We start from the raw sequence: 25,136 nt of genomic DNA, 5'->3' as shown, positions 1-25,136 counted from the left end.
TCTGGAGAAACCTGAATTTATAGTTTTCTCATTACTTTATTTCCCAGATGTTAACCTAAAACAATAAAACAGCCAGTTATTTTTACCAGAAAAATGGATTCATTCAGGAGCAGCAATGAATTGCAGTTTGGGACAAGTAAGTCTGGTAGAACAAAGAAAAGAGATCTTTAATAGAGAAGGGGTAGCTGGGAGGGGCTGTTATGATAGCTTTTCACTGGCTGAGCTGTGACAGCCTCTCATTGGCTACGCAGTTGCCAGGCAAGGAGAAAATCTTTCTTCCTCCTGCATCACTTCCTGCCAGTACCTCTCTTCCAGTTGGGATCTGTGTTGACTTGAGTGGGGTATGCATGAGACCCCGCATCTGGCCTCCCGACTCCATTTTAGTGAGGTTTCCCTTTAATAATTTCCACGCTGACAATGTTACAATTGGCATCTCTGAGATTTCTAAACTCTAAGAATACGTGTCATTGCTTTCTGACACTGGAAGGCCCCTGGCACTCCCTTCGTTCCCAGTACACATGGGAACACCCCTGCAAATCTGCTAGACTTCTCACTGTAGCCAGAAGTGGAGAGTCCTGTCTCCCCGGGGCATTCAGCTGCTGTCCCTGGTCCTGTCTCAGATGGCTTCCCATCCCCAGCCTTGTTCCTGGACTGCCCACTTGGGCGGTGCCTTTCTGACTCTGTCGCACCTCCAAATCATGAGATGCGGTGCTGACTTGGGGGCTTATTTCCAGGGAAGGGAGCCCAAATAGGGTGACCCTGGGCCTCCCACAACATCAGAAGGGGTGGAGACTTGAGCTGATGCCTAAATTTGGGAAGAATGTCTGGGCGCTCCCCACCCTCCCCCAAAGAGCACCTGAGACTGCCTTATCTGCCATGGGTCTTCCCAGCCTCTAAGGGGGGCCTGGCCCACAGTTCCTGGCCCACATCGCCAGGGCTTACACTCCACAATTCTGTGTTCCATGGGCGAGTGCGCCTGACTGGAACCCAATATAAAGAGTTAGCCCCAGTTTTCCACGCTCGCAACTAGTTCAGAAGTCCTGTGCTAATGGGAGGTGCTAACCATGAACGTGAACTTCACTCGGAACAGTGGATCAGAACCTGGGCACACCTGGGACTTCCCGCCAGGGTAGATAGAAAACCCAGAACTGAGCTTCTGACTCTTAACTGTTGGGTGGCCTTGGGCAAGTCACAAAGCTCCTTCGTTTACTCACCTGATGAAGACTGCCCCCACAACAGGGAGGAAGGGATGGAGGCCTATACCTGTGCATGTGCCTACACCTGCCAAGGTGTGAGGTGCCGTGGCCACGCAGTGCAGATCAGCACCTCCGGGTGCCAAGTGAACTGAAAGTGTTAGTCCTGTGCAACTCTGTGTGACCCCGTGGTCTGTAGCCTGCAGGCTCCTCTGTCCATGGAATTCTCCAGGCCAAAACTGGAGTGGGTAGCCATTCCGTTCTCCAGGGGTGATGAGTGGCAAACACCTGGGAAAAGCAGCCACCACCTGTGGGTCGTTCCCCTTTGCTGCACTGGATGTGGAGGGCAGGCGCCAGCTGTGTACCTACGCCTATCACAGAAATCACTGCAGGCCTCAGGAAACATCATACATTTAATTCACATCAAGCTTAAAGTGACATCTACGTAAAGGAACATGCTTTAGGCTGAAAATAAAGGAGCTGCTACATCATTTTCCTAACTCATGTGTTATAAACAATCCACCAGGCCAACAATAACCAAAAGCCCAAATCCTAGAAGTATATATGGTAACACACGGTACATGGCATATTTACGACCTTTCAGTGTGAACCCCTCAGCATAAACACATAACTTGTTGTTTCAGAAAAGGCATGTTTCATAGACAGAAACATGTTACTAAGTTGTACATCTGTAACTTGCAGTGGCCTTAAGAGCACACGGGAAACTTCAGATTGCTGCACCCTGGTCCACATCCCTCCATTTCCAGGCACAAGGGCCACTCCTGGGACCCCTCATGAGGCCCCTCCACCCTGCCCAGCTGGAGTGTGTGTGGTGGGGGTAAGGAGGCAGGGAGGCTCTGCAGCCCCATCAGCAAAGGGAAGGGCCAGCAGGGCCGGAGGACCTGGGCTCTGCCCCCAACCACTAGCCCTGGCCTCCCAGCCTCGGGGACAGGGGGACCGGGACAGCAGGAGCGTTCACCTGCTGCTTCTGACAAGCTGAGATGAGGTTGGGGGCCCTTTCAGCTCCCTCCCCCAAATCTAGGTCTCTAACCCTCTAAACTGCAGTCGGTGCCAAAGACAGCAGCTTCTAAGAAAAAGGGAAATGAACCCGGGACTCACAGATGGTCGCCCTCCTCTCTCCGCAGAGGCCATGCTGCCCTTGACCCGCCTTTCAAGTTCCAAGCTTGGAGGCCTCCGCTGCAGACACGTCCAGATGCGGGGTGCACTGTGAAGAATACGGGTGGGAAACACAACTGAGCCATGAAACGCCCCTCGACCCCAGAAACCGAGCCTTTGGAGGAACCTGTCTGTGGGCCTTGACACTGCCATGGATCACACGACGAGGTAAACCATTTTCTTCCCATTAATGTTTCTGGTCTTCAGCCCCAGGTAGCGGCGGCTGTTCTTCTCTGGCTGCCCGTACACCATGTTGATGAAGAACCTGGGATCATCTTCTGCCCTGGGCTTGAAGCACAGGCAGCAAAAAGCAGATTGTAGGCACCGACACAGATAAGTCATGGCTTCCACTTCTTCTGAGGGCTCCTCGTACACGGGCTGCTTCATTTCCTCATAGGCTGACAAAATCACAGCACGAAATAAGTTGATCAATATGCAGATCATCACCAGCATGAAAGATGAGAGGAAGAGGACCCCGAGAACCCGGTTATTGAAAAATTCCGTGTTCTCAAAAGCTGAGACACAGTAGGAAAACATTGTCTGGGTGGCGTGGATCATGTCACTGTAGTTCCACTCGTGCTGCCCGAACACCAAGTACCCAAATGCCATGAAGACAAAGAAATACACGGACACCACCAATGCCATGTGGCAGATGCCAGGAAGGGCAGTCTGAATGGCCCTCTGAGCCAGACGCACATTGTAAAAGACCCTGGAATACCGGAGTGTCTTCAGGATCGTCAGAAATACCAGGAAACCCAAAATCACCCTCATGGTGTGATCTACTTGAGCCACTGCATGAAAGGGAATGAAATCCTCAGGGTTTGACCAGTAAGCCCGAACTACACCGATGGCCAAGAAGTGCTTCCTGAAAAAGAGTATGATCCACAAGGTAAAGATACATTTTAGAGCAAAGTTGAGCAAATTATATACACTTTGCAGGTAGGCAGTCCTTTCATCCGTGATGACATTGACTTCGTCAGCAATATAGGCAAGAAAGAAAAGGTAGATGGCCACATACAAGTAGATTTCTTCTGGGTATTTTCTGTTCAAATGAGTGAGCAAGAAGGAGTGCGCATTCAGGCTAGTGTTCACAACACCTAACTGAGAGACCTCGAAGATGACCGAGATGCTGCAGAGGAGACTGATGTCTGGATTGAAGGTGGTCAATTCCACAATCACAGACCACGTCTTCTCATCCAGCCAGTGGCTTTTCTGGAGTTCGCTGAGCCTCAGTGTGGAATTAAACTGCTGCTCTGCTGGAAAAAAATAGAAGGCGTATCCTCCTGAGCCATAGGTGTGCAGCAGCCCATAGGAAGAGTACGCCCACCTCTTCTCCGGAGGCCTATAAGTAAACCCTCTGGTCGTCTTGTCAGTGTCCCGCTTACTAACTCTATTCCATGACCCAGAGTAGTTTTTTGTGTCTTCTGGGTCAATGCCATATTCGGGGTGACAGCGAATCTCTCCTTTGAGGCTGCCCTCCACAAATTTCTTGGCCGGCAGACACATTATCTCTCCAGGTTGCGCCCTCACCTGCCTCATGAGTGGCAAGCCAAGGATTTTAGAGGAGCTGTCAGGGAAAAACGTGGGATTCGGGTCATTGTGGAGCAGAGGCAACAGCACCCTGTTCAGCCACTGATAGATGTCTTCCAGCCTGGTCACGCCTGCCAGATCCACAGAGAACTGGTCCCGAATAAACTGATTATAGTAAAAGCTGTCAGTGGGGCGTAGGACAGCGACTAGGCTCAGCAAGAGAGCCAGAAAGATGAAGTGAGTGAGGATGTAACTCAGGAACAGGAAAGCTCTTCTCTTGATCCTCTTCTTTCTTTGGAATATTGTGATTTCATCTTGGGTGAGAGGCTGGTACATCCTTGAGTTTCGGAGCTCCATGACAAACTGGTGGCGTCTGTCCATTTCTTCTGGGTCCTTCCAGAGGTTTTGCAACTTGATCTCAGTGAAGTGATAGTTGCTGATCCATGAAAGGTTCTTTGAATACTTGGCTGTACTTGTTCTGTAGCCTGACATAAGTATGATTTTAGATGGCTGCACGAGAAAGACTGACAGAGTGAATGCACAAAACGATGCAAACAACCATGCTATTGATTTTTCGAGGCCGTAAGTCAGTCCATAAAATATGATGAAGTAGGAGGATAATGCACAGGTAAGAAAAACCAAGAGCCAGGCGACACTAATACAGCACCGAGGCAGGACAATCCTGGGCTTCTCTTTGAGGGCTCGTGAACCCGGCTGGGGAGGCAGATCCTCAGAAGAAATGCTTTGATTGTCTTCAACATTTGGGTTATTGGTGTTTTTATTCTTTTCCTGGGCTTTAGAGGTTTTTCTTTGGGTGCTGGAGGCTTTTCTTGGGGTGTCGGTGACCTTTCTTGGGGTGCTGGAGACTTTTCTTTGTGTACTGGAGACATCTCTTTGGGGCCTGGAGACCTTGCTTTGGGTGCCTGACATCTTCCTTTGGGTACCAGAGACCTTGCTTTCTGCTTGCTTGGGCGGGGGCTGTCCTTTAGAGGTGACCTTGAGAGAAGACTTGGGTTTAGGATATCTATTAGACTTCTCAGGCTCCTGGGAGTGTGCTTTGTCAATTTCATAAGCATGCCACTTTCCCAGCCGTTCTTCCCAGTGTTCATTAGCAGCTGGCTTCAAAGGATGCTTCCGAGGAGTGATCTCATGTAGAGATATAAGAGGTCTCCTCTGGGAATAGATGAACAAATATGTGATCACTAGTTGCACAGGAAGGGTAATAAAGGCACTTTCCAGTCCGATCACCATCGACCTGATGTACCTCTGCTCTTGTGGCTCTGCTTCCATCTCCTTCTCTAGATTAAAGAACATAATATTACACAGAAGTGTGGACAGCAACATGGCTAAACAACAGGACAGCCTCTGGAGCCTATTGAATGGTGTAGAAATGACACCAGAAAAAACGGAGAACCACAAGTGGTTTCTCCCTAGTTTATAATTTATATCTATAAGGAAAAAGTCCATTTTCTTGAGAGGCTTATCTGGGGGCATTACTTGGAAGGTTCGGTCCAAAGAGGATTCGATAGAAAACCATTCTCGGCACATGAAGAGCCAGATGTGTCTGCTGAACAGATTCTCCACTTTGATTCTACTTAAATACCATTCAGGGGACCTGCCCTCGTTGTTGTGCCACACACGGAGGGAATGGATGTCACCCAAGTCCTTTTTCGTCGCTAGGAGGAAAGTGCAGATGCTTCCTCGGTAGAGAGTCGTAAATTGTGGATGGCTTAAACAGTGCACATCGCTGCTACCTTCGGTTCCATGCAGTTGGATAAAGACATTGGCCCTGGTCCCAGAACCACAACGGCTTCCTGTAAAAACAGTGACTAGATAACACACATTATCATAAGGATCGTTATCAAGGAGAACTATCACATGTTCCCTAAGATACTGGTCCATTTCATCTCTGTGCAAGGCCCAGAACGCAAGGATCAAGTACAACAGCATAATGAGAAGTACCGTGAAGAGGGTCACAGGGTTTTGGGTGACGTTCTTGACTGCCTCCAGTTGTAGATCCACAGAGTTAGGGACCACGATCACCTTGGCCGTCAAATAGTGGGTATGCAGGCGAAGGTTGGCCTGTTTGATTATATCCAGCTGCCGTTTGGCCCGCCGTGGGTTCTTGCAGATACAGTGCACTCTTTGCCAAGTAGTCTTCTCTCCCACAACGCAGGTATCTTCTCTCCAATCGCTCTGGATCCCAAACATATTCAAGCACGTAATGCTGAAAACAGAAATTCTCACCAACTTGTTATTGGGTTTTAGGACAAAACGAGGTGCCTGTAGAACCACAGCGATGGTGCACTCAGAGGAATCGGTTCGCTGAGCTATGACCTGCACCAGGGCCGCGGGGAGGCAGACCACTCGGGCCTCCTTCACTGCACACTCCGGGTCAAACAGGTCACTCTCGTTGGCAATCGGAGGGATTTTATGGGGCACCAGGTAGCTGGTCATAAAAGAGTTGGGTGTGATCTCACGGCCCGCGTACACAGACACCGTGAACAAGACGGACACGTCTGTCATGATGTGGATCAACACGTCCCTGCCTGCAGTACCGTCCACAACAAAGCTAAACGCCCCTGTCGTCTTTGTCGCTGATTCATCCACTGCATAAGGCTCTGAGCTGGGTCCCACCGTGAGATTAAAACTTCCAAAGCTCAGGTTTTTCCTGATGAGGTGCACTTCCACTGCATCGGGTGGGATCTCAATCACGTCACCCGTGGCCTCCACTCCTGTCATTCGGAATCCAACCACCTGGGTCAAAATGTTTTCCCCATAATTTAGCCAAGGGAAAGGGTCATCCGCAAATTCACAAAACATCGTCGAAATCGGAGCGCTGGCAGGCAGACTAGGAACGCTGTTCACATTTAGGCTGGGATAAAAACAATTCTGACAGTGCTTCTGGGTGCTGAAGAACTTGGTAACATTCCACTTTTCGGTTTTCTTGACATACATTTTGAAGTTGGAGGTCCTCAAGGCAGTGGTCTCATTCTCCGGCACTTTCACAGCCAATACCGTGTCTGCTAGAGATTCAACCACGTGGAAAGGCTCTTCAAAGACTTCATAATGAACCAGCAGTTTCAGGATGTTAGACAAGGTTGTTAAGATTCCAGTGCACACACTTTCTATTTGCTCAGAAGAAATGCTCTTATCTCTCTGATGACTATCTTGGAGGGCTTGGCTTGCTTGCCAAGTCCTCACTGTGGCCAGTTTCTGGGAGAATGCACTGATCTCAGAGGTTTTCTCTGTTAATTTAGTAATAGTCATGACCACCTGGCTAATATTCACCAGAGTGTTTATAGGAAGAATGAGTGTCTGATTGAAAAGGTGTTCTCGGAGTTTAATTTTGTCAGCTTGAAGACTTGCATCAGTTTTCATGCTATTCAAGACAGAAGCTACTACGTATATTAAATAACTTGCATTTAGAAAATCCTGCTGTTGAAGCAAAGTAGACAGGGAGGAATTTGGTCCCACGGTGAAGTTGGATAACTCCTCCAGCACAGTTGGTGATGACTTTACATCAGTGGGAGGCCGCACAGTGGCATACAAGTTCACCTGAGAAAAAGCTCCCAGAGAGGTATTATATGCCTGAGCAATTATTTTCAAGGCATAATGACTGTCCAACACACCAACAGGGAGAAAGGAAGGGGGCGATGTGGAATTCTTTCCCAAATACAGGATGGATCCAAAGTTATTCTCTTTCAAAGAACTGATCTCACCAAAACCATGTACATCAGGAACTATTATTTTATATGTAAGAACAATGTTCTTATGCTTGAAATGAGTACAAATGACAACAAACTGAGTAATGAAGGAAATTCCTTTTTCTGGAACAATTTTGCAGTCTGTGGTTATACGGACATGGTGAATAATGAAAGGATATCTTAAGACCAAGGTGACTCCACTCCAAGTTGCTGCATTTAGAGAAATCCAAAACTTATCTTCCCTGAAATTCCAGAAAGCAAAAGCTTTTATAGACACATAAGCACCATTCCGTCCTGTTGAAGTTTGCCCCGTCCAGTCCAATGGCACCTCCTGACCTGAAGACGTCAGAATGGACCACCGATAGACATCTCGGCCTGCTGTACAACCTGTGCAATCCAGAGACAACGAGAATCTCTCTGATAAAACCAGAACCTGGTCACAATTTTCAATGCATGAAATGCTTGCTACCGGCTCTCCTTGAAGCACGTGCACCGTTGCATCAGCAAAGGCTGACCTGCCGGTCTTCTGGATCACCAGTCTGAAAAAATATACACGGCCGCCTTGAAGTGTTTCTGGATAAAGTGTGAGAATAGGACCAGAAGCCCATGTCCACTTGAGATCAACCTGCTCTGGGAGACAAACTTCCTTGCTTATCACTGTTATTTTTTTTCCATCATAGTTTCTTGGGTTTGTGGTACAGTACCAGAGAAACTTAAGCCTCTCTTTCTCTAGAGGGTCTGTTTCCTCTGGATCAGAAGACATATTTCCATTGAGAGTCACCCCATCTGTGAAATTAATTGTGATGTTGGAAGGCCCTGAAATAACAGCATTCAGGGGACGTCTAAAAATGACGACATAGATGCGGTCTGAGTCGTTCTTCCCTGGAACCTGGGGATCCCGTGTTCTAACAACCACCGAGAAATTAAACAGATACACCCCCCAAGGTATAGAATATGGGGGTATAGTCACCACAAAGAAACCTCTACTAAACTTGACCGGTGGCTTTTTCAGAGGTTTAGTCCAGTCAGGCACGGCCCCTACATAAGGAACGGAATAGATAGACCAACCCCAATAATAGTACTCCTGGATGGGACAGAAGAGGATGACTGTTGCATTGAAGGTGTCTCCCATGTCCCTGGTCAGTCGCACTGGTTTATCGTCGTTCCTATTTATTCGCACGCGGTCCAATTTACAGACCTTTTTATTGACTACCTGACAGGACACGGAGGACTCAGTGGGTTCTGAGCTGTTCGGGCTGATAGCTTCTAAGACGACCGGGGTGGGCCCGTCCGTGGGACATTCGGTTCGGGCCACGAATCCCGGGTAGGACCGCCGGCCGCGCTGCAGAGCCCGACGGGGCAACGCGCGGCTCTCGGCGGCCGCGGGCCCGAGCAGCCCGAGGCGGAAGGTCCACTCCAGAGGCCCGAGCGAGCGCGGCAGGCGGGACAGCCAGCGCAGGGAGAGCCGGCCGCCGGGCGCGGACAGCTGCAGGTCCACCGGCGCGGGCGCGGCGGCGGCGGGGGCGCGGCGGGCGCGCAGCTGGACGTGCGCGCGGACGCAGCGCGGCACGAGGCTCGGGGGCCGCCCGGCCGGCAGGCAGAGGCCGCGGCGGCCGCTCAGGAAGATGCCGCCGCCCGGGGCCGCGCGGGCCCGGAGGCTGACGCGGGCGCGGCCGGCCCCAAGGCCGCCAAAGCCTGCGCCCCGCTCCCCGGGGTCCCGGGAGGCCCTGACCGAGCGGAGCGCGGCCTCCGGCCGCCGCGCCTGGACGAGGGCCCGGGTCTCGGACGCGGCACTTCGGGCCGCGGCGGGCGTCGGGATGGGGCGGTCTCGGGACGGCGAGCCGGGCGCCTGCGCGGGAGCCGGGGGCGGAGGCGGGCGGCCGGGCCCACAGCCCAGGCCCAGGCCCAGGCCCAGGAGCAGGAGAGCCGGCCCGGGCCCCATGGCAGCGCCCGGTGCGAGCTGCGTCGGAGGCGCAGGGCGGAGGGCCAACGGACACGGCGCGTCGGGCGCGGGGCGGCCGGGGCGCGGGCCGGGGTCACGGCGGGCGTGGGGTTCGGGGGCCTCGGTGGCCTGGGGTCAGCGTGGTCAGTGGGGTTCCTGCGGCCCAGGAAATCAGTCGTTTAATCTCCCTTCTTTGGCTCTGACCTGTCAATTCAAGTTACACTTTCACTTACAGATTCTTAGAGTTTCTGTAAAAATCCTCACAGTTATTGATTTGTAATTCAGTGTTGTTATGGTCACAGACTATTCTGTGCGATCCTTTACCTTTTTGAACGAGTTGAGACTTGTGTAAATCTACCGTGTGGTCTGTCTTGCGTCCATCTGTGTGTTCCATGTCACTTGAAAAGAATGTGTATTCTACTGTCCTCTGTTTGGGAGTCAAGTCAAGAAGGGTGGTGCTGTTCCTTAGATCTATATCTTTTCTGCAGTTTTTTCTAGTTCTAGCAGTTGCTGAGAGAAGATGATAATCTCTCCTATTGTAACCGTGGAATTGTCTATTTCATTCTGTAATTCTGTTCACTTTTGCTTCCTATATTTGGAGGTCTATTTATTAGGTAGACACACAATTGTGGTTTTGTCTTTCTGTTGAATTGGCCCTATTGTCATTATGAAATGTGTTTGTCTTTTGTGACAACCTTTGATTTGAATTCTCTTTTGGCTGTTTAAATAAATAGCCATATTATATGTCAGTTATATCACAGTATACGTAGGTAAAGGCAATGGAATGAAGTATAAGATCGCAGCACTGGCCTTCTCAAGCTTATCGTCTACGTGGCATTTGTTTTTTTTTTCATTCATTTCATTTCAGTTCAGTTCAGTTCAGTTGCTCAGTCCTGTGTGACTCTTTGCGACCCCATGAACAGCAGCACACCAGGCCTCCCTGTCCATCAGCAACTGCTGGAGTCTACCCAAACCCATATCCATTGAGTCGGTGATGCCATCCAACCATCTCATCCTCTGTCATCCCCTTCTCCTCCTGCCCTCAATCTTTCCCAGCATCAGGGTCTTTTCAAATGAGTCAGCTCTTTGCCTCAGGTGGCCAAAGTATTGGAGTTTCAGCTTCAACATCAGTCCTTCCAATGTACACCCAGGACTTACCTCCTTTAGGATGGACTAGTTTGATCTCCTTGTAGTCCAAGGGACTCTCAAGAGTCTTCTCCAACACCATAGTTCAAAAGCACAGAGTCGTCAGCGCTCAGCTTTCTCTATAGTCCCACTCTCACATCCATACATGACTACTGGAAAAACCATAGCCTTGTCTAGACTGACCTTTGTTGGCAAAGTAATGTCTCTGCTTTTTAATATGCAGTGATTTTGGAGCCTCCAAAAATAAAGTTAGCCACTGTTTCTACTGTTTCCCCGTCTATTTGCCATGAAGTGTTAGGACCAGATGCCATGATCTTAGTTTTCTGAATGTTGAGCTTTAAGCCAACTTTTTCACTGTCCTCTTTCACCTTCATCAAAAGGCTCTTTAGTTCTTCTTCACTGTCTGCCATAAGGGTGGTGTCATCTGCATATCTGAGGTTATTGATATTCCTCCCGGCAGTCTTGATTCTAGCTTGTGCTTCCTCCAGCCCAGCGTTTCTCATGATGTACTCTGCATATAAGTTAAATAAGCAGGGTGACAATATACAGCCTTGACGTACTCCTTTTCCTATTTGGAACCAGTCTGTTGTTCCGTGTCTAGTTCTAACTGTTGCTTCCTGACCTGCATATAGGTTTCTCAGGAGGCAGATCAGGTGGTCTAGTATTCCCATCTCTTTCAGAATTTCCTCAGTTTATTGTGATCCACACAGTAAAGGCTTTGGCATAGTCAATAAAACAGAAATAGATGTTTTTCTGGAACTCTCTTGCTTTTTTGATGATCCAGGGGATGTTGGCAATTTGATGGGCCTTTTCTAAACCAGCCTAAAACCTGCCTTTTCATTCATTTACTTTCAACTTATTTATGTCTTCCCATTTATAGTGGTCTTTTACAGGCAACATATCATACAATTTTATGCTTTTATCACTCAGTCAATCCCTGGCTTTTAATTGAGTTATTTACACCATCAACTCTGAATGTTGTTTCGAAGGACTGATCCTGAAGCTCCACTATTTGGAACCTGATAAGAACAGCCAACTCATTGGAAGAAACCCTGATGCTGGGAAAGATTGAACGCAAAAGGAGAAGGGCAGGCAGAGGATGAGATGGTAAGATAGTTTCACCAACTCAATGAATATGAATTTGACCAAACTCTGGGAGATGGTGGATGACAGAGGAGCCTGGCAAGGTGCACTCCATGTCTTGGCAAATAATAAACTGGACTTAGCAACTGAAAAAACAACCAAAGACCATTTACGGTTAATGTAATAACTCTCAGCACTTCATATAATGACTGATACGTTTTGTTTAGATCTGTCATCTAATTATTTGTTTCTTATTATCTCTGATTATCCCTTATAATCTCTGATTTTTTGCTTTTCATTCCCCATTCATTTAACATTAGTCATCTCACACACGGTTCTCTAGCACCTACTATATACTAGGCACTCTTCGAGGCTTCATCACTAAGCCTAGTTCCCATGGAGCTTCCATTATAATAGGAGTGAGTGACAATCAAAATTCACCCAAGCATGATACACTATGTGGGATTTTGAGTGTGATAAGTGATAAGATGAAAAATAAGGCAGTTAAAGAGATAAAAATGAGAATGAGATGGGGAATCGAGGAAGACCTCTTCAAGGAGGTGCCCTCTGAGCCAACAGATCAGCCTGAAATGAGGGAGCATGGCTCACACAGAGCTAGGGAAGGGCATAGCTAGGGCAGGGAACTGTAAGTACAAATGCAGGGAGGCAGGAAAGAGAGGTTAGTAGTGGGGCCTGAGTAAGCAGAGAGGAGTGGAAGTGGTAGGAGATGTCATTGGAGAGACGGCCAATGACCAGAGCAAGCTGGGTCTCAGAGACCATGGTCGTGTATTTGAATTTCATCTCAAGTGGGTTGGGGAAGTGTTTGAGGGTTTTGAGCGGGGAAGGGCCTGATCTGATTTCCAGGTTGGAAGCATCCTCCTGCTGTGAGGGAGATAGATTGTAGGTGGACAGGATTGAAAGTACAGGGGCCTCTTAGGCGGGGTCCAGGGAAACCAAAGGCCCAGGCCTGCCTGCTGCAAGAGCACTCGGTATGCGAGTGAGCTGGTCCTGACTCAGTTTGGGGTTAGTGGCCGAGGAGGTGGTGAGCTGTGGGGAATTCAGAAAAGATGCATTGGCTGTCAGAAGACCGACTACATGATTTTCAGGGCCCCATGCAAAATCAAAATGTAGGAACCCTGTTCAAAGATGGTGAAGAATTTCAAGATGACCACAGCAGAGCTTCAAAGCGAGCATGGGGTCCTTCTAAGTGTGAGGCCCTGCGCAACTGTCCAGGCCACACCCAGGACAGAGGCACCCAGGCTTGGGGCCCTTACAGCACGGCCTCTGGTCCCACTTGTTGTCCAAAGGGACCACTGCCCCAGGGCTCCTCTGCCTCCCAGGGGACTCTGCAGTCACCTCTCAGAGGGTCCCCATGGAGAGGGACTCCCTTATCCCACCCACTCTCCCACGCCCGCCCTCTGCCCCTGCCGTCCCTGGCTCCTGTCTGATCGGGTAGGTGGGGGCTCACACCAAAACTGCCAGCCTGGGGTGGCCCTGGGTTTCCCCAGCCTGTAGGGTAACCCTCCTGGCGCGGCGGGTGTGTCGGAAGCAAGTAGTGGGCGGGGGCCGCCCCGCCCCCGAGGCTCGACACCCCGCCCCCACGCGGAAGGTCGCGGCGAAGCGCAGAGCCCGCACCGCGGGCGCGGAACGCGCGCGCGCTATGGCTGACACCTCACGCTGCGCGACTGTCAGGTACCCGGAGGACGCCCTCGGCAGAGCGCCCGCGGACCCGCATCCCCGGGGTTGCCTGGAGCGCGCGGGTGGCAGTGCGATCCGACCTTCCTGGGGACCAGAGAGGGCGAGGTCCCCAAGAGATGAGTGCGGGTCCTGGGCACACAGAAGGGACAAGTGGACTCTCCAGTGCAGCCAGGCCCCAAGAAATATGGGGCGTGTCCTGGCCGCTCAGAGACCACAGATCGTCCTAAGAAGTTTAGCCCCTTATGTTCAATGTAAGTTTTATTTCAGCAGGCTGGCTTCCTGACCTGGCATTGGGGCCTGCTGGCCAGGCCTTCTCTTGTGTACCACCTCCACCAGAGGGAGCCACAGCCAAGGGCACAGAGCTGGGCGGGATGCTAAGTGCTTCCCGCAGGCCTGGCCCCTCCCTCTGTGCTGGGGCACATTGGCTGGCTGCTACCCTGGCAGCACCCTGGACGCCCTGGCTTGCAGGCCCCAGGGCCTCTGCTTCTCTGACTCAGAGGCCCCTCCTCCAGCGCCTCCCCTCCCAGGAGCAGAGACTGAGGCCCGGGGTGGGACCACCATGTACCCAGGAGTGACAGCTGCTCCTGGGCCTGGCTCAGGGCTGGCCCTCACTTGGACATGCCTGGTCCATCTGCTGGATGCAATGCCATGAGGCACTGAGCCCTTCATCACTCAGAGGAGAGCAGCCGGGCTTTGGGAGGCCAAGACCGCCCAGCCCACAGAAGGCAGTGCCAAGCTCCCCCAGGCTGCCTGAGCACCATCCATGCTGCCTGGACAGACATGCTCCCCAGCTCCCAGCAGGGCTCGTCCCCCAGACGTTGCCTTGAAGGGCTCCCAGCACCCTCCCCCTCCCCAGGGGGCAGTGGTGGCCTCCTGGGGCCACAGAGCACATGGATCTCTGCAGACCTCCAGGCTCACAAATAGAGGCGGGACTTGACAGGAGGTGACAGGGTCTGTGATGCAGTCCCGAGTCAGGGCTTTGAGCGGGGGACACAGGGGACTTCATGGTACTCTTGGCTCTGTGCTGGGGGACCAGGCGTCACCTCCCAGGGGGCCGGCTGCAGGAAGGTCCCCTGGACACCTTGGCATTGGGCCCTCCTGCTGGGTGCCACCTGTGTGGGCACCTGTGGGTGGCAGGATGGTTCAGAAAGTCAGAGGGCGACCAAAGGGTAAAGGGTCACAACCGCAGGAGCAGGAAGGGGTGATGTGGGGGGGCCCCCTTCCCTCCCTTCAGACTTGTTCTCCTGCGGGCGCCCACATGCTGACTCCAGTACCAGTCCACTACAGACAGTTTCTGGGCAAGGCTATAGTCATAGAAAATTAAGGATTGAAGTCAGGAGATAATGAGAGGTGCTACCCAGGAACATGAAGTGGAGCATCATTTATGGCAGTAGATGGGGAAACAATGGAAACAGTGACAGACTTTATTTTCTTGGCCTCCATAATTACTGCAGATGTTGACTGCAGCCATGAAAGTAAAAGATGCTTACTCCTTGGAAGAAAAGCTATGAAAAACCTAGATAGCATATTTAAAAGCAGAGACTTTGCTGATAAAGGTCCATCTAGTCAAAGCTATGGTTTTTCCAGTCATCATGTATGGATGTGAGAGTTGGACCATAAAGAAGGTTGAGTGCCAAAAATTGATGCTTTTGAACTGTGGTGTTAGAGAAGACTGTTGGACTGCAAGGAGATCAAACCAGTCCATCCTAAAGGAACTCAGTCCTGAATTTTCATTTGAAGGACTGTTGCTGAAGCTGAAACTCAGTACTTTGACTACGTGATCCGAAGAGCTGACTCTATTAGCAAAGATCCCGATGCTGGGAAAGATTGATGCCAGGAGAAGGGGACGACAGAGGATGAGATGGTTGGATGGCATCACCAAGTCAATGACGTGAGTTTGAACAAGCTCTGGGAGATGGTAAAGGACAGGGAAGCGGGGTGTGCTGCAGTCCATGGGGGTGCAAAGCATCAGAGGCAACTGATCGACTGAACAACAATAAGAACAGGACTCCTGGAACATGCACTTCACTAAGAACCAGTGGACCAGAACCTAGCCACACCCGTGAATTCCACCAGGGATTAGAAAAGCCAGAACTGAGCTTCTGACCATAACAGTTTGGGTGGCTTGGGGCAAGGCACAAAGCCTCTTCATTGTCTAAGCTGGCAAGGAAGATCACCACCACCCCAGGGACAAAGGGATGGAAGGCGCCTACATGTGCACGTGCCCATGCCTGCAAAGGTGCGAGGTGCCATGGCACTTCCAGTGCAGCTGAGTACCATCAGCGTGGCAGGCGAGTGACAAACACCTGGTACAAGCAGTCACCACCTGCAGGTGGTCCCCCCTTGCTGGCACTGGGTTTGGAGTGCAGGTGCCATCTCTGTCCCCACCCCATCACAGAAATCACTACAAGGCCTCAGGGAAGAAATCGCAGATTTAATTCTGATCAAGCTTAAAGTGGCATCTACATAAAGAAACATGCTTTGGGGTGAAAATACAAGAGCTATTAGCCCATTTTCTTAAACAATGTATTCTAAACAATCCAGCAGGCCAACAATAACCAAAAGCCCAAATCCTAGAAGTATATATGGCAAAACACATTACATGGAATATTTACTGCTTTCCAGTGTAAACCTCACAACGTGCACGCACGTGCACACACACACACACCCTTTTGTTTAACAAAAGTCGTGTCTCATGGCCAGAAATGGTACTAAATTATACATCCATAACTTGCAGTGGCCTTAAGAGCACACGGGAAACTTCAGATTGCTGCACCCTGGTCCACATCCCTCCATTTCCAGGCACAAGGGCCACTCCTGGGACCCCTCATGAGGCCCCTCCAGCCCTGCCCAGCTGGAGTGTGTGTGGTGGGGGTAAGGAGGCAGGGAGGCTCTGCAGCCCCATCAGCAAAGGGAAGGGCCAGCAGGGCCGGAGGACCTGGGCTCTGCCCCCAACCACTAGCCCTCGCCTCCCAGCCTCGGGGACAGGGGGACCGGGACAGCAGGAGCGTTCACCTGCTGCTTCTGACAAGCTGAGATGAGGTTGGGGGCCCTTTCAGCTCCCTCCCCCAAATCTAGGTCTCTAACCCTCTAAACTGCAGTCGGTGCCAAAGACAGCAGCTTCTAAGAAAAAGGGAAATGAACCCGGGACTCACAGATGGTCGCCCTCCTCTCTCCGCAGAGGCCATGCTGCCCTTGACCCGCCTTTCAAGTTCCAAGCTTGGAGGCCTCCGCTGCAGACACGTCCAGACGCGGGGTGCACTGTGAAGAATACGGGTGGGAAACACAACTGAGCCATGAAACGCCCCTCGACCCCAGAAACCGAGCCTTTGGAGGAACCTGTCTGTGGGCCTTGACACTGCCATGGATCACACGACGAGGTAAACCATTTTCTTCCCATTAATGTTTCTGGTCTTCAGCCCCAGGTAGTGGCGGCTGTTCTTCTCTGGCTGCCCGTACACCATGTTGATGAAGAACTTGGGCTCGTCTTCCGCCCTGGGCTTGAAGCACAGGCAGCAAAAAGCAGATCTTAGGCACCGACACAGATAAGTCATGGCTTCCACTTCTTCTGAGGGCTCCTCATACACGGGCTGCTTCATTTCCTCATAGGCTGACAAAATCACAGCACGAAATAAGTTGATCAATATGCAGATCATCACCAGCATGAAAGATGAGAGGAAGAGGACCCCGAGAACCCGGTTATTGAAAAATTCCGTGTTCTCAAAAGCTGAGACACAGTAGGAAAACATTGTCTGGGTGGCGTGGATCATGTCACTGTAGTTCCACTCGTGCTGCCCGAACACCAAGTACCCAAATGCCATGAAGACAAAGAAATACACGGACACCACCAATGCCATGTGGCAGATGCCAGGAAGGGCAATCTGGATGGCCCTCTGAGCCAGACGCACATCGTAAAAGACCCTGGAATACTGGAGCATCTTCAGGATCGTCAGAAATACCAGAAAACCCAAAATCACCCTCATGGTGTGATCCACTTGAGCCACTGCATGAAAGGGAATGAAATCCTCAGGGTTCGACCGGTAAGCCCGAACTACACCGATGGCCAAGAAGTGCTTCCTGAAAAAGAGTATGATCCACAAGGTAAAGATACATTTTAGAGCAAAGTTGAGCAAATTATATACACTTTGCAGGTAGGCAGTCCGTTCTTGTGTGATTACGTAAACCTCGACAACAGTGTAGGCAAGGAAGAAAATGAAGATGGCCAAGTACAAGTAGTTTTCTGCTGAGTCGGCTGAGTTTTTTCTGTTGAAATCAGCGAGCAAGAAGGAGTGCGCATTCAGGCTAGTGTTCACAACACCTAACTGAGAGACCTCGAAGATGACCGAGATGCTGCAGAGGAGACTGATGTCTGGATTGAAGGTGGTCAATTCCACAATCACAGACCACGTCTTCTCATCCAGCCAGTGGCTTTTCTGGAGTTCGCTGAGCCTCAGTGTGGAATTAAACTGCTGCTCTGCTGGAAAAAAATAGAAGGCGTATCCTCCTGAGCCATAGGTGTGCAGCAGCCCATAGGAAGAGTACGCCCACCTCTTCTCCGGAGGCCTATAAGTAAACCCTCTGGTCGTCTTGTCAGTGTCCCGCTTACTAACTCTATTCCATGACCCAGAGTAGTTTTTTGTGTCTTCTGGATCAATGCCATATTCGGGGTGACAGCGAATCTCTCCTTTGAGGCTGCCCTCCACAAATTTCTTGGCCGGCAGACACATTATCTCTCCAGGTTGCGCCCTCACCTGCCTCATGAGTGGCAAGCCAAGGATTTTAGAGGAGCTGTCAGGGAAAAACGTGGGATTCGGGTCATTGTGGAGCAGAGGCAACAGCACCCTGTTCAGCCACTGATAGATGTCTTCCAGCCTGGTCACGCCTGCCAGATCCACAGAGAACTGGTCCCGAATAAACTGATTATAGTAAAAGCTGTCAGTGGGGCGTAGGACAGCGACTAGGCTCAGCAAGAGAGCCAGAAAGATGAAGTGAGTGAGGATGTAACTCAGGAACAGGAAAGCTCTTCTTTTGATCCTCTTCTTTCTTTGGAATATCGTGATTTCGTCCTGGGTGAGAGGCTGGTACATTCTCGAGTTTCGGAGCTCCATGACACTCGCCTGGCTCCTTCGCATTTCTTCTGGGTCCTTCCAGGTGTTATGCAGCTTGATCTCAGTGAAGCGATAGTCGCCGATCCACGAAAGGTTTTTACCGTACTTGGCCTTACTTGTTCTACAGGCTGAGATCAATATAATTTTAGACATTTGCACTAGAAAGACTGACAAAATGAATGCACAAAATGATGCAAACAGCCATGCTATTGACTTTTTGTAGCTGTAACTGAGTCCATACAATATGATGAAGAAGGAAGATATACTGCAGATGAGAAAAACCAACACCCAGGCTATACAAATACACCATCGTGGCAGGACAATCCTGGTCTTCTCTTTGAGGGATGCCAAACCTGGATGGGAAGACTGCTTCTCCACAGAAACATCTGTATTATCTTCAATATTAGGGTTATTAGTGTTTATATTTCTTCCCTGGGTGTGGGAGACCTGGTGTTGTTTTCCAGAGACCCTCCTTTGAGTTCTGGAGACCTTGCTTTCGGTACGGGAGACCTTGCTTTTGATGGGAGACCCCTGGCTTTCTGCTTGCTTGGCCGGGGGCTGTCTTTTAGAGGTGACGTTGACAGAACCCTTGGGTTTCACACCATGTCTCTTAGACACAGGCTTCTGGGAGCTTGCCTTGTCAATTTCATAGGCATGCCAGTTTCCCAATCGTTCTTCCCAGTGCTGGCTTGCTGGCGGTTTCAAAGGATGTTTCCGAGGAGTAACCTCACCTAGAGTCACCTGAGGTCTCCTCTGGGAATACATGAACAAACATGTGATCACTAGTTGCACGGGGAGGGTAATAAAGGCACTTTCCAGTCCGATCACCATCAACTCGATGAACCTCCACTCTTCTGTCTCTCCTTCATTCTCCTTCTCTAGATTGAAGAACATACTATTACACAGAAGCATTGACAACAACATGGCTAAGCAACAGGACAGCCTCTGGAACCTATTGAATGGTGTAGAAATGACAGCAGGAAAAACAGAGAACCACAAGTGGCTTCTCCCCAGCTTGTAACTTAAATCTATGAGGAAAAAGTCCATTTTCTTGAGAGGCTTATCTGGGGGGGTTACAAGAAAGGTTCGATCCAAAGAGGTGTCAATAGAAAGCCATTCTCGGCACATGAAGAGCCAGATGTGTCTGCTGAACAGATTCTCCACTTTGATTCTACTTAAATACCATTCAGGGGACCTGCCCTCGTTGTTGTGCCACACACGGAGGGAATGGATGTCACCCAAGTCCTTTTTCGTCGCTAGGAGGAAAGTGCAGATGCTTCCTCGGTAGAGAGTCGTAAATTGTGGATGGCTTAAACAGTGCACATCACTGCTACCTTCAGTTCCGTGCAGTTGGATAAAGACATTGGCCCTGGTCCCAGAACCACAACGGCTTCCTGTAAAAACAGTGACTAGATAACACACATTATCATAAGGATCGTTATCAAGGAGAACTATCACATGGTTCCTAAGATACTGGTCCGTTTCATCTCTGTGCAAGGCCCAGAACGCAAGGATCAAGTACAACAGCAAAATGAGAAGTACCGTGAAGAGGGTCACAAGGTTTGGGGCGACGTTCTTGACTGTCTCCACTCGTAAGTCCACAGGGTTAGGGACCACGATCACCTTGGCCGTCAAATAGTGGGTATGCAGGCGAAGGTTGGCCTGTTTGATTATATCCAGCTGCCGTTTGGCCCGCCGTGGGTTCTTGCAGATACAGTGCACTCTTTGCCAAGTGGTCTTCTCTCCCACAGCGCAGGTATCTTCTCTCCAATCGCTCTGGATCCCAAACATGTCCAAGCATTCACTGCTGAAAACAGAAATTCTCACCAACTTGTTATTGGGTTTTAGGACAAAACGAGGTGCCTGTAGAACCACAGCGATGGTGCACTCAGAGGAATCGGTTCGCTGAGCTATGACCTGCACCAGGGCCGCGGGGAGGCAGACCACTCGGGCCTCCTTCACTGCACACTCCGGGTCAAACAGGTCACTCTCGTTGGCAATCGGAGGGATTTTATGGGGCACCAGGTAGCTGGTCATAAAAGAGTTGGGTGTGATCTCACGGCCTGCGTACACAGACACCGTGAACAAGACGGACACGTCTGTCATGATGTGGATCAACACGTCCCTGCCTGCGGTACTGTCCACAACAAAGCTAAACGCCCCTGTCGTCTTTGTCGCAGATTCATCCACTGCATAAGGCTCTGAGCTGGGTCCCACCGTGAGATTAAAACTTCCAAAGCTCAGGTTTTTCCTGATGAGGTGCACTTCCACTGCATCAGGTGGGATCTCAATCACGTCACCCGTGGCCTCCACTCCTGTCATTCGGAATCCAACCACCTGGGTCAAAATGTTTTCCCCATAATTTAGCCAAGGGAAAGGGTCATCCGCAAATTCACAAAACATCGTCGAAATCGGAGCGCTGGCAGGCAGACTAGGAACGCTGTTCACATTTAGGCTGGGATAAAAACAATTCTGACAGTGCTTCTGGGTGCTGAAGAACTTGGTAACATTCCACTTTTCGGTTTTCTTGACATACATTTTGAAGTTGGAGGTCCTCAAGGCAGTGGTCTCATTCTCCGGCACTTTCACAGCCAATACCGTGTCTGCTAGAGATTCAACCACGTGGAAAGGCTCTTCAAAGACTTCATAATGAACCAGCAGTTTCAGGATGTTAGACAAGGTTGTTAAGATTCCAGTGCACACACTTTCTATTTGCTCAGAAGAAATGCTCTTATCTCTCTGATGACTATCTTGGAGGGTTTGGCTTGCTTGCCAAGTCCTCACTGTGGCCAGTTTTTGAGAGAATGCACTGATCTCAGAGGTATTCTCTGTTAATTTAGTAACAGCCATGACCACCTGGCTAATATTCACCAGAGTGTTTATAGGAAGAATGAGTGTCTGATTGAAAAGGTGTTCTCGGAGTTTAATTTTGTCAGCTTGAAGACTTGCGTCAGTTTTCATGCTATTCAAGACAGAAGCTACTACGTATATTAAATAACTTGCATTTAGAAAATCCTGCTGTTGAAGCAAAGTAGACAGGGAGGAATTTGGTCCCACGGTGAAGTTGGATAACTCCTCCAGCACAGTTGGTGATGACTTTACGTCAGTGGGAGGCCGCACAGTGGCATACAAGTTCACCTGAGAAAAAGCTCCCAGAGAGGTATTATATGCCTGAGCAATTATTTTCAAGGCATAATGACTGTCCAACACACCAACAGGGAGAAAGGAAGGGGGCGATGTGGAATTCTTCCCCAAATACAGGATGGATCCAAAGTTATTTTCTTTCAAAGAACTGATCTCACCAAAACCATGTACATCAGGAACTATTATTTTATATGTAAGAACAATGTTCTTATGCTTGAAATGAGTACAAATGACAACAAACTGAGTAATGAAGGAAATTCCTTTTTCTGGAACAATTTTGCAGTCTATGGTTATAGGGACATGGTGAATAACGAAAGGATATCTTAAGACCAAGGTGACTCCACTCCAAGTTGCTGCATTTAGAGAAATCCAAAACTTATCTTCCCTGAAATTCCAGAAAGCAAAAGCTTTTATAGACACATAAGCACCATTCCGTCCTGTTGAAGTTTGCCCCGTCCAGTCCAATGGCACCTCCTGACCTGAAGACGTCAGAATGGACCACCGATAGACATCTCGGCCTGCTGTACAACCTGTGCAATCCAGAGACAACGAGAATCTCTCTGATAAAACCAGAACCTGGTCACAATTTTCAATGCATGAAGTGCTTGCTACTGGCTCTCCTTGAAGCACGTGCACCGTTGCATCAGCAAAGGCTGACCTGCTGGTCTTCTGGATCACCAGTCTGAAAAAATATACACGGCCGCCTTGAAGTGTTTCTGGAGAAAGTGTGAGAATAGGACCAGAAGCCCATGTCCACTTGAGATCAACCTGCTCCGGGAGACAAACTTCCTTGCTTATCACTGTTATTTTTTTTCCATACCTTCTTGGGTTTGTGGTACAGTACCAGAGAAACTTAAGTCTCTCTTTCTCTAGAGGGTCTGTTTCCTCTGGATCAGAAGACATATTTCCATTGAGAGTCACCCCATCTGTGAAATTAATTGTGATGTTGGAAGGCCCTGAAATAACAGCATTCAGGGGACGTCTAAAAATGACGACATAGATGCGGTCTGAGTCGTTCTTCCCTGGAACCTGGGGATCCCGCGTTCTGACAACCACCGAGAAATTAAACAGATACACCCCCCAAGGTAAAGAATATGGGGGTATAGTCACCTCGAAGAAACCTCTACTAAACTTGACCGGTGGCTTTTCCAGAGGTTTAGTCCAGTCAGGCACGGCCCCTACATAAGGAACGGAATAGATATACCAACCCCGATAATAGTACTCCTGGATGGGACAGAAGAGGATGACTGTTGCATTGAAGGTGTCTTCCATGTCCCTGGTCAGTCGCACCGGTCTATCGTCGTTCCTATTTATCCTCACGGGGTCCAATTTACAAGGCCAGGGTCGCAATACCTGATAGGACACGGAGGACTCAGTGGGTTCTGAGCTGTTCAGGCTGACAGCTTCTAAGACGACCGGGGTGGGCCGGTCCGTGGGACACTCGGTTCGGGCCACGAATCCCGGGTAGGAGCGCCGGCCGCGCTGCAGAGCCCGACGGGGCAACGCGCGGCTCTCGGCGGCCGCGGGCCCGAGCAGCCCGAGGCGGAAGGTCCACTCCAGAGGGCCGAGCGAGCGCGGCAGGCGGGACAGCCAGCGCAGGGAGAGCCGGCCGCCGGGCGCGGACAGCTGCAGGTCCACCGGCGCGGGCGCGGCGGCGGCGGGGGCGCGGCGGGCGCGCAGCTGGACGTGCGCGCGGACGCAGCGCGGTACGAGGCTCGGGGGCCGCCCGGCCGGCAGGCAGAGGCCGCGGCGGCCGCTCAGGAAGATGCCGCCGCCCGGGGCCGCGCGGGCCCGGAGGCTGACGCGGGCGCGGCCGGCCCCAAGGCCGCCAAAGCCTGCGCCCCGCTCCCCGGGGTCCCGGGAGGCCCTGACCGAGCGGAGCGCGGCCTCCGGCCGCCGCGCCTGGACGAGGGCCCGGGTCTCGGACGCGGCACTTCGGGCCGCGGCGGGCGTCGGGATGGGGCGGTCTCGGGACGGCGAGCCGGGCGCCTGCGCGGGAGCCGGGGGCGGAGGCGGGCGGCCGGGCCCACAGCCCAGGCCCAGGCCCAGGCCCAGGAGCAGGAGAGCCGGCCCGGGCCCCATGGCAGCGCCCGGTGCGAGCTGCGTCGGAGGCGCAGGGCGGAGGGCCAACGGACACGGCGCGTCGGGCGCGGGGCGGCCGGGGCGCGGGCCGGGGTCACGGCGGGCGTGGGGTTCGGGGGCCTCGGTGGCCTGGGGTCAGCGTGGTCAGTGGGGTTCCTGCGGCCCCGGAAATCAGTCGTTTAATCTCCCCTCTTTGGCTCTGACCTGTCAATTCAAGTTACACTTTCACTTACAGATTCTTAGAGTTTCTGTAAAAATCCTCACAGTTATTGATTTGTAATTCAGTGTTGTTATGGTCACAGACTATTCTGTGCGATCCTTTACCTTTTCGAACGAGTTGAGACTTGTGTAAATCTACCGTGTGGTCTGTCTTGCGTCCATCTGTGTGTTCCATGTCACTTGAAAAGAATGTGTATTCTACTGTCCTCTGGGAGTCAAGTCAAGAAGGGTGGTGCTGTTCCTTAGATCTATATCTTTCCTGCAGTTTTTTTCTAGTTCTAGCAGTTGCTGAGAGAAGATGATAATCTCTCCTACTGTAACCGTGGAATTTTCTATTTAATTCTCTACTTCTGTTAACTTTTGCTTCCTGTATTTTGGAGCGCCAATTATTAGGTAGATACACAATTGTGGTTATGTCTTTTGCCGAATTGTCTCTATTATCATTCAGTTCAGTTCAGTCAGTCATGTCTGACTGTTTGTGATCCCATGGACTGCAGCATGCCAGGCTTCCGTTTCCATCACCAACTCTAGGAGCTTACGAAATTCATGTCTATAGTCAGTGATGACATCCAACCATCTCATCCTATTATCATTATGATGTGGTTTTTTTTGTGACAGTCTTTGATTTGAATTTCTCCTTTGCCTGTTAAAAAGCCACATTATATGTCAATTATATCTCAATAAATCAGGGCGGGGGGGGGGGACTCATGTAAAATAAAATGCTCACACTCGCTTCTCGTGCATATTGTCTGTGTGGCATTTGTTTTCTTCATTCATTTACTTTCAACTTATTTACGTCTTTATGTTTATAAGTAGTGTTTTACAGGCCACATTTAATAGAGTTTTACTCTTTTATCTACTCATTCAATCTCTGCCTTTTAACTGAGTTTTTTAGACCATCGACCCTGCACATTCTTTGGATGGACTAGTGCTGTATCTCCAATACTTGGTCACCTGATGAGAAGAGCCAGCTCATTGGAGAAGACCCCGATGCTGGGAAAGATCGAAGGCAAGAGAAGGGAGGGCAGAGGATGAGATGGTGAGACTGCATCACCGACTCAGTGTGTATGAATCTGAACAAACTCTGGTAAACAGTGTAGGACGGAGG

General features: G+C 50.6%; 2 protein-coding genes across 2 annotated transcripts in view; both read right to left on the bottom strand.

Moving 5' to 3' along the window:
- Positions 1 to 1,627: 1,627 nt before the first annotated feature.
- Positions 1,628 to 15,755, bottom strand: LOC113893377 (polycystic kidney disease and receptor for egg jelly-related protein-like). The gene is made up of 4 exons (XM_027543382.1): positions 15,689 to 15,755; positions 14,487 to 14,599; positions 13,380 to 13,559; positions 1,628 to 9,677 (listed from the first exon to the last, which is right to left on the bottom strand). Exons 1-4 carry the CDS (start codon positions 15,753 to 15,755, stop codon positions 2,526 to 2,528), a joined length of 7,512 nt encoding a protein of 2,503 aa, XP_027399183.1. The 3' UTR covers positions 1,628 to 2,525.
- Positions 15,756 to 15,900: 145 nt separating this feature from the next.
- LOC113893376 (polycystic kidney disease and receptor for egg jelly-related protein-like) overlaps positions 15,901 to 25,136 on the bottom strand; it is a 28,923-nt gene continuing 19,687 nt past the window's right edge. Inside the window, exon 3 of the mRNA XM_027543381.1 lies at positions 15,901 to 23,938. Within this exon, the coding sequence (XP_027399182.1) occupies positions 16,844 to 23,938 (7,095 nt within the window). The 3' untranslated portion in view covers positions 15,901 to 16,843. The remainder of the gene's footprint in view (positions 23,939 to 25,136) is intronic.

This window comes from Bos indicus x Bos taurus, chromosome 5, assembly GCF_003369695.1.
Source record: "Bos indicus x Bos taurus breed Angus x Brahman F1 hybrid chromosome 5, Bos_hybrid_MaternalHap_v2.0, whole genome shotgun sequence".
Taxonomy (NCBI): Eukaryota; Metazoa; Chordata; class Mammalia; order Artiodactyla; family Bovidae; genus Bos; species Bos indicus x Bos taurus.
This window is presented reverse-complemented; position numbering and strand designations above follow the sequence as displayed.

Coding starts and splice junctions, on each gene's coding strand:
- LOC113893377 (XM_027543382.1), bottom strand. CDS start 15,755: ATGGTACTCAGCTGCACTGGAAGTGCCATGGCACCTCGCACCTTTGCA. Junction 13,560..14,486: donor CCCCCAGCACAGAGCCAAGA/GTACCATGAAGT, acceptor TCTGGTCCCCAG/GAAGGTCGGATCGCACTGCC. Junction 9,678..13,379: donor GCTTCGCCGCGACCTTCCGC/GTGGGGGCGGGG, acceptor CGCTGACCCCAG/GCCACCGAGGCCCCCGAACC.